Source organism: Rhopalosiphum padi, chromosome 3, assembly GCF_020882245.1.
Source record: "Rhopalosiphum padi isolate XX-2018 chromosome 3, ASM2088224v1, whole genome shotgun sequence".
NCBI classification, from domain to species: Eukaryota; Metazoa; Arthropoda; class Insecta; order Hemiptera; family Aphididae; genus Rhopalosiphum; species Rhopalosiphum padi.
In genome coordinates this window covers 20,038,714-20,048,107 of record NC_083599.1, presented here as the reverse complement: position 1 = coordinate 20,048,107, position 9,394 = coordinate 20,038,714, and the positions used below count along the sequence as shown (strand labels likewise).

The 9,394-nt window shown below is 25.3% G+C and overlaps 2 protein-coding genes across 2 annotated transcripts; one reads left to right on the top strand and one right to left on the bottom strand.

Moving 5' to 3' along the window:
- Positions 1 to 3,867: 3,867 nt before the first annotated feature.
- On the bottom strand, positions 3,868 to 5,638 carry LOC132924874 (GATOR complex protein WDR24-like). Its single transcript, XM_060989314.1, has 2 exons — positions 5,026 to 5,638; positions 3,868 to 4,130 (listed from the first exon to the last, which is right to left on the bottom strand). Exons 1-2 carry the CDS (start codon positions 5,636 to 5,638, stop codon positions 3,868 to 3,870), a joined length of 876 nt encoding a protein of 291 aa, XP_060845297.1.
- A 1,567-nt stretch (positions 5,639 to 7,205) lies between these two features.
- LOC132924873 (GATOR complex protein WDR24-like) lies at positions 7,206 to 9,081 on the top strand. Its single transcript, XM_060989313.1, has 2 exons — positions 7,206 to 7,818; positions 8,714 to 9,081. The coding sequence occupies exons 1-2, from the start codon at positions 7,206 to 7,208 to the stop codon at positions 9,079 to 9,081; spliced, it is 981 nt and encodes a 326-aa protein (XP_060845296.1).
- Positions 9,082 to 9,394: the final 313 nt, after the last annotated feature.

The window sequence follows — 9,394 nt, the reverse complement described above, 5'->3', positions numbered from 1 at the left end:
TATCTACTATATTTAATAATTTACCATAATTATTCAGTGTCATAGGTAATTGAAACATTTATAGACTATATAAACAGAAAAAATATCAAGTTAGCTTTAAAATTGTTATTGCCTAACTGTGACTAGAAGCTATTCAAAAATGTACAATTAGTTTACAATTTTCAAAATAGTTAATGGTTAGTAAATGCATTTCTAGTGTTGTTCGTATTAAACACTCTAAATAGAATTATTCTTGGTGTGACATACTGACATGTGAATAACTACTTCTGAATGAATTATGCATAGTTGCCAGACGTGAAAAAAATGATAAATAGTAATTTGATGATATAATTTGTCAAAAACCAATAGGTAGATTAAAGGAACCGTTTGAAATTTGACACAAATATACAATAGATGGGTAAGCTACTACTAAGCAACTACCTAACCCTAGGTACTAGGGTGGTAAGGTACTAAATATCCTCACAGAAATAATGATAATGAAGCAGACTATGAATCAAAAATATTTACTCATTTGAAAAGATATGTTGAAGTAACCTACCTATTAGAACTAAGCGTTTATTTTCCACCAGTAAATTCTGTCTCAATTGATATTTATTTTATTTTTTTGCAGTGGTGAGAAAATTTGTGTAATTTCAATTGTTTTATTACTTAAACAACTAAATTCAGAAACTCCAAATAAATGACAAATTGGACATTATCTACTACATGCCGAATGATAAAAGAGAGATAAAAAGTTTTTTATTTAATGCTATGTGACTGATTCATAGAGTAATACCACTCTATGGACTGGCTCATGTGTCACTTATTATTATTTATTATTCTATCCAGTAGCATAATTAAAAATTTAATTTGAGGAAGCGTACTCATTTTATTATTACTAATATTTAGATTGTTAAAGACATTTTTGAGTTAGTGATACCAATTTATTTTTAAATGTAAAATAATGATCAGTATGGATGTAGACATGTAGTAAAAATAAAACAAAATAGCTTAGTACCAGAAATTACTAATTAAAACTGAAGAGTATAATATACAATAATAAAGTTAAATTTGAAAATCCAATCGCCTATTTTTAGCGGTTAATGAATTAATAAATATTTTTATTACTTATGTTAGTATGTCTATGAATATTAAGTAATGACAAATAATTTAATATAATTCGTTAATAATGTGAAAGCACGTGCTCCACCATTCTGACGACTAACCTTATGCCCATGTATCTACGATATATACTGCATAGGTATTTACAATAAATAATAATAATATTATAATAGGTAGGTACCTAAAAAATTAATTAATATAATAGTATAAACAATTAAAATATTTTTTTTTCACAAAAGATGTTGAAAAAACCTACTTTAAATAGGACCAAACCTAGATGACAGACATCGAGTATCTAAGAGAGAAAAACACACGGTCATTATTATTATTTTACAAAAGTATTGGAACTACAGTCGAATCTTTATTTAACAAAACTCTCTATATGACAAAATATTTAATGAAACCATAACATTTTAATTGGATAACTTCTATCAAACGAAAAAAATTTGTATTTAACGAATTAATTTTTTGTTACATTTCTTAAACAAATATAACAACTATTATTATTTATAATTATAAAGTACCTACACGGCTACACACTCATTAAGAGTACAGATCATAGGAATCATATTTATCATATCTCATTAATTTTTAGTACCTTAAATTATTGTTATTGATGTTGATATATCATAAGAGACGATCTATTATAAAACCTACTATAAAATCAAATGTCGCTAACTAGTTATCGCTGGTCCTATTTGTACATAAATATTATTAATACATAGATACATATTTGCATAAATTTCATACAGTAAAAAGTAATTTTTTAAGTAATGAAAGTTATTATTTATTTAAAACAAATTTTTTTAAAAGATCATCAAGTTTGATGAATTTTTCCACAAGTCCCACTTATCATTGTACAAAATTGTTAGTTTTACGTATTTATGGTCAAAAAGTGTATCTCTATCGTTCCTTTCCGAGGAGTTAGGGATTGCTCAACATACTTGTTGAGTTGAACTTGTCGTATTTTCACCATGGAGTGGTTTTCGATGGCATATGATAAATGATAATACATCATAAAAAACTGGTAGTTATTACCTTTAAAATATTTTTAATAATATAAGTTAGTTTTGATTTAAACAAAAACTAATTTATGTAATTACTCATCGAATGAAAAACAAAAAATAAAAATAAAAAATCAATTTTGAGTGTCCTCAAATATGCAAATGTTTGAAATAACTTTATAATTCAGTTGTATGTGGTTTATTCACAATAACATAAAAAGTAAGTATTATAGGCTGCCATTCTGATTCCATCAAAAAATTGAGCATATAAATATAAACATTTCTAAAAAAAATCTAAAAATTTAAATTTTTTGTATTTTAATTTCAAAATCACGATTTTTGAAAAAATTGAGCATGTTGAAGTTTTTTGACCATAACTTCCAAAATCGACCGGATTTTTTTTGAAGTACCATCAAATTAATCTTGCAAAAATACACATTTTGAAAAAAAAATATCGCTTGGGAGCTAAACTGCATTCGTTTCTTTTTTTATATTACCAAATATATTATTAGTATTTAAGAATTAGAGTTAGTGTTTTTTATAAATATATATACTATATTCAATATCACACAGTATGTAAACGGCATTATTGCATTTTATAAATATTAGATTAAAAGTGTGTATAATAAAATATCAACATTTTTTTGTCTCTAGAAAATCATCATGATTTCCAAAGTCTAAATGAGTATAAAATGGCAAAGCAATCATTACTGACAGAACTAATCGATGAACCACATAATACTGATATTACACTTGGAAAACACTTCTCACCATTAATGAAAGATTTACCAATATATAAAGTAAGAGAAAAAAATTACAAAGTCAGATTAAAACGACTGTTATAAAAGCTTTGGATTCAGACATATGAATCTGGATTTATAACATATTTGCAAACAACAAACTCAATTATATAACTTATTTTTTATTTATGAATGTTGTTTTAATTATTTATAAATATTTGTATTACTATGTCTAATATTATTTAAAATTTATATTTTTATATTTTTTATTATAATTACCTGCCTAGTTTTAAAAAGATTTAATAGATTACACCAGAAGGTAAATATTTAAGAAAATAATACTCAGGTCAAACATTTTTAACCTACACCTCAATTTCTTGTGATACTTATAATTAATTATACTTTAAAATAGCAATTATAATGATCTGGTTTCTAAAATGGAGTTCTAAAAAGTTTTAGAGAAACAAGTATAAAAGAGAAATTTTCATATTTTTTCACATAAAAATATATGTATAAAGTTAAATTATATACAGTCAAACCTCTAATTAACAAACTTGACGGTTCTTTTAAAAAAAATTGTTTAAAAGAAATAATAACTTTCATTACTTCAAAAAATAATTTTTACTCTATGAAATTTATGCAAATATGAACAAAGAAAAAATTAATAGTTATTAGATACACATAACACAAACAAATTGCATTATGTATACAAAATATATAGATATAACATAATAATACATTTCTTATATCTATTAACTATTACCAAACAACATACATATTTTTTTTATACCAATTATAATAAATAAATAGTTGGTCAAAATAGTTGATACATTGTGTTTAATTTATACATTTACAAAATTACCACAATATGTCCCTGTTTTGTCCAGCAATACATAATCAGTCTAAATCTCTAATTCTATTTTGATGTCGTCTTAGAGTTTTTATTATTGATATTAGCTATCCTCTCCTTAAGAAGATTGTTTGCTTTACATAATTCCTTTTTTTCTGCGATCAATTTATTTTCAAAATGTTTTAACAAATCGCACTTCTTTTTTGGCAGCTAAAAGTATGCTATGTTTTGATGGCACACGTCTATTTGAGTTCAAGTAACTACAATATTTTCTTAGAATATCAAATTTTTTGGCTATTTCTTCTCGACTTGCTCGTTCTTTGGCATTATGTAAAAACCTTTCATGGGGTTTTCTAAACTTCTGATCAGACTTATTACTTTTATGTTGAGATTTTCTGGTCTGATTTTTCTTACTGGAGTTCAGGTAATACGAATCTTTAAAAACAAAATAAAAAGCAGTTAATAATACAAAAAGTATATAATATATATTATCAGGACCGTGGATATGCGACAGATAAGATTATCATATCTTTTATAACCCTTTGAATTTTTTTTTATTACTTACAACTTATTGTTAAAATTAAAATTCCTATTTTCAATACTTTTTCTAAAATAGAAATAGAAATTTGTTCAAATTTATCACAATTGTGCCACAAACAGCATACTTAGTGAACACACAATTTATTATGAATACAATATCATGGAATGTATTATGAATAAAAAAATAATGTTGATAAATAATGGGTTTAAAATTTGATTTCAAATCATGATGAAAGATTAGGTTCAATGGTAAACTTATAAAAATTAATACAAGTTTTTTTCAATAACCCTCTAATAATATAATCTTTCAAAATTTCAATGAAAACTATCATAAAAAATGTAGTAGTAACTGTGTTTTATTCTTTTTGAAAAATGTGGTTTTATTTTTATTATTATTCATACAGTGTAAACGAACACTCGCATTGTTTAAGTCTACTCTGCCGACAACCACGTGGTGTTGTCTAGATAACACTTTTAGGCTAAACAGAGTGAATTGAAATAATCAAAAAATATTCATGGGACTTATTATGTATAACCAATTTATGCTAAGATGTTTTAATAAGTAACAGCACACTTCATGATATATTAAATTCCTATACCAAACATAAATGATAATATATAATTATTATATTTAACTAGGTAACTGTAGGTTAACACAAAAATATAAATATATTTCTTTTTATTATAATATGGTCAGAGAATAGTTAAAACTTCATATCCCTCCCCCATCCTTTTCAAAGAGTTTTGCACAACGTTGTATAGTATAATGAACAAAAATATAAATACTTACATTGTTCTTTACTTTTTTCATTGACTGGTTGTTCTTGTTCATAATATTTAACTGCTTCATCAGGGATTGAATTTCTGTTGACATTGTTGTATACATTGCTCTTATTATCTGTTTGAAAAATTTCACTCCAATTTTCATTACTTCCAACAGAAATGTTATCATCAGTATCTTCTGATTCTGAACTACTGTTATTTAGCTCTTCGATCAATTGCTCTTTAAGGTTTTTTATCATAGGTTTAGGAGGATCAAGAGGATCTATTATTTCATTGTTTGATATAGATTTTTGTTTCAACTCAATATTTGATGAAGGCAGTTCAGCTTCTACGTTTACTTTAATGTTTGGTTGAAGTTGATCCAGGGTATCAGTTGATATAGTTTTATGGTTTCTAATCTTGGTTGGTTTAATGTTTCTGTTTAGTAATTCAGTACTTAGAGCAATTTTTGGTTTTACATTGTGCTTAAAAATAATTTTTTCTAAACTATTTGAAACTAATTTGATTTTAGGTTTTAAAATAGTATCACCAGAGTTCTGTAAACACTGAAGAAGTTTTTGTCGATGTCGTTGAATATTTAGCCTCATTTTTATTTTGCTCTGATTGTTTAGGCACAACATTTCAAATCGATTCTGAAAAAAATATTAAAAAATTAATATTATTATTATTAAACATATGTGTAAGTTTAATGTTAATAAAAGTCTTAATAAATACTTATTTCTCATCTTTGTATATTATGTATATCGAAATAAGTTAAGTATTAAAAGTGAATAAAAATAAAATTTATAAGGAAATCAACTATAAATTAGAATACAGTAGATATGATCAGCCAGTTTGATTGGTAAATTAGATATATATACATATATAAATCGACCAAAAATATGAATTTAAAACCATGTTTTCAGAACAAACAATTTTAAGAATACATAATGTTCGATATACATAATGTATAAGCTTGTAAAAAACACGTGTTTAATAGTTAGAACTAACAAAAAAAAATACAAAAAATCATTAGGTATATACCATCGAAAAAGTCTATATATTATACCTAAATAGCTTATGATACTCACCACACAAGTTGTAGGCACAATCCGATGATTTCCTCCACCAATAAATGTCCGTAACAAAACTGGGCCTCTGTAATTTGTTTTGTTTAGCTTTAGACAATAGACATGCGTTTCCAAACCACGCGCTCAGTTCGAAAGTACAAAACAAAACTGCTGTTATCACAGTTCATTCCATAACGAATGCATTGGTAAAAACAAAAACTAAGACTTCATGGTAGAAAAAATGTTTGTAAAAATTGATTTTTTAGTCCAGTCCATAGTATCTTAGTTCATGTCTATTTAACAAACTTGATGAATCTTTTAAAAAAATTTGTTTAAATAAATAATAACTTTCATTACTTAAAAAATTACTTTTTACTGTATGAAATTTATGCAAATATGTATCTAAGTTTGTTAAATAGACATGAACTAAGATACTATGGACTGGACTAAAAAATCAATTTTTACAAACATTTTTTCTACCATGAAGTCTTAGTTTTTGTTTTTACCAATGCATTCGTTATGGAATGAACTGTGATAACAGCAGTTTGTTTTGTACTTTCGAACTGAGCGCGTGGTTTGGAAACGCATGTCTATTGTCTAAAGCTAAACAAAACAAATTACAGAGGCCCAGTTTTGTTACGGACATTTATTGGTGGAGGAAATCATCGGATTGTGCCTACAACTTGTGTGGTGAGTATCATAAGCTATTTAGGTATAATATATAGACTTTTTCGATGGTATATACCTAATGATTTTTTGTATTTTTTTTGTTAGTTCTAACTATTAAACACGTGTTTTTTACAAGCTTATACATTATGTATATCGAACATTATGTATTCTTAAAATTGTTTGTTCTGAAAACATGGTTTAAATTCATATTTTTGGTCGATTTATATATGTATATATATCTAATTTACCAATCAAACTGGCTGATCATATCTACTGTATTCTAATTTATAGTTGATTTCCTTATAAATTTTATTTTTATTCACTTTTAATACTTAACTTATTTCGATATACATAATATACAAAGATGAGAAATAAGTATTTATTAAGACTTTTATTAACATTAAACTTACACATATGTTTAATAATAATAATATTAATTTTTTAATATTTTTTTCAGAATCGATTTGAAATGTTGTGCCTAAACAATCAGAGCAAAATAAAAATGAGGCTAAATATTCAACGACATCGACAAAAACTTCTTCAGTGTTTACAGAACTCTGGTGATACTATTTTAAAACCTAAAATCAAATTAGTTTCAAATAGTTTAGAAAAAATTATTTTTAAGCACAATGTAAAACCAAAAATTGCTCTAAGTACTGAATTACTAAACAGAAACATTAAACCAACCAAGATTAGAAACCATAAAACTATATCAACTGATACCCTGGATCAACTTCAACCAAACATTAAAGTAAACGTAGAAGCTGAACTGCCTTCATCAAATATTGAGTTGAAACAAAAATCTATATCAAACAATGAAATAATAGATCCTCTTGATCCTCCTAAACCTATGATAAAAAACCTTAAAGAGCAATTGATCGAAGAGCTAAATAACAGTAGTTCAGAATCAGAAGATACTGATGATAACATTTCTGTTGGAAGTAATGAAAATTGGAGTGAAATTTTTCAAACAGATAATAAGAGCAATGTATACAACAATGTCAACAGAAATTCAATCCCTGATGAAGCAGTTAAATATTATGAACAAGAACAACCAGTCAATGAAAAAAGTAAAGAACAATGTAAGTATTTATATTTTTGTTCATTATACTATACAACGTTGTGCAAAACTCTTTGAAAAGGATGGGGGAGGGATATGAAGTTTTAACTATTCTCTGACCATATTATAATAAAAAGAAATATATTTATATTTTTGTGTTAACCTACAGTTACCTAGTTAAATATAATAATTATATATTATCATTTATGTTTGGTATAGGAATTTAATATATCATGAAGTGTGCTGTTACTTATTAAAACATCTTAGCATAAATTGGTTATACATAATAAGTCCCATGAATATTTTTTGATTATTTCAATTCACTCTGTTTAGCCTAAAAGTGTTATCTAGACAACACCACGTGGTTGTCGGCAGAGTAGACTTAAACAATGCGAGTGTTCGTTTACACTGTATGAATAATAATAAAAATAAAACCACATTTTTCAAAAAGAATAAAACACAGTTACTACTACATTTTTTATGATAGTTTTCATTGAAATTTTGAAAGATTATATTATTAGAGGGTTATTGAAAAAAACTTGTATTAATTTTTATAAGTTTACCATTGAACCTAATCTTTCATCATGATTTGAAATCAAATTTTAAACCCATTATTTATCAACATTATTTTTTTATTCATAATACATTCCATGATATTGTATTCATAATAAATTGTGTGTTCACTAAGTATGCTGTTTGTGGCACAATTGTGATAAATTTGAACAAATTTCTATTTCTATTTTAGAAAAAGTATTGAAAATAGGAATTTTAATTTTAACAATAAGTTGTAAGTAATAAAAAAAAATTCAAAGGGTTATAAAAGATATGATAATCTTATCTGTCGCATATCCACGGTCCTGATAATATATATTATATACTTTTTGTATTATTAACTGCTTTTTATTTTGTTTTTAAAGATTCGTATTACCTGAACTCCAGTAAGAAAAATCAGACCAGAAAATCTCAACATAAAAGTAATAAGTCTGATCAGAAGTTTAGAAAACCCCATGAAAGGTTTTTACATAATGCCAAAGAACGAGCAAGTCGAGAAGAAATAGCCAAAAAATTTGATATTCTAAGAAAATATTGTAGTTACTTGAACTCAAATAGACGTGTGCCATCAAAACATAGCATACTTTTAGCTGCCAAAAAAGAGTGCGATTTGTTAAAACATTTTGAAAATAAATTGATCGCAGAAAAAAAGGAATTATGTAAAGCAAACAATCTTCTTAAGGAGAGGATAGCTAATATCAATAATAAAAACTCTAAGACGACATCAAAATAGAATTAGAGATTTAGACTGATTATGTATTGCTGGACAAAACAGGGACATATTGTGGTAATTTTGTAAATGTATAAATTAAACACAATGTATCAACTATTTTGACCAACTATTTATTTATTATAATTGGTATAAAAAAAATATGTATGTTGTTTTGGTAATAGTTAATAGATATAAGAAATGTATTATTATGTTATATCTATATATTTTGTATACATAATGCAATTTGTTTGTGTTATGTGTATCTAATAACTATTAATTTTTTCTTTGTTCATATTTGCATAAATTTCATAGAGTAAAAATTATTTTTTGAAGT

Excerpts from the sequence above, each read along its gene's own strand:
- LOC132924873 (XM_060989313.1), top strand. The coding sequence starts at position 7,206 with ATGTTGTGCCTAAACAATCAGAGCAAAATAAAAATGAGGCTAAATATT. Across the intron at positions 7,819-8,713 it reads TGAAAAAAGTAAAGAACAAT|ATTCGTATTACCTGAACTCC; the intron begins GTAAGTATTTAT and ends TTGTTTTTAAAG.
- LOC132924874 (XM_060989314.1), bottom strand. The coding sequence starts at position 5,638 with ATGTTGTGCCTAAACAATCAGAGCAAAATAAAAATGAGGCTAAATATT. Across the intron at positions 4,131-5,025 it reads TGAAAAAAGTAAAGAACAAT|ATTCGTATTACCTGAACTCC; the intron begins GTAAGTATTTAT and ends TTGTTTTTAAAG.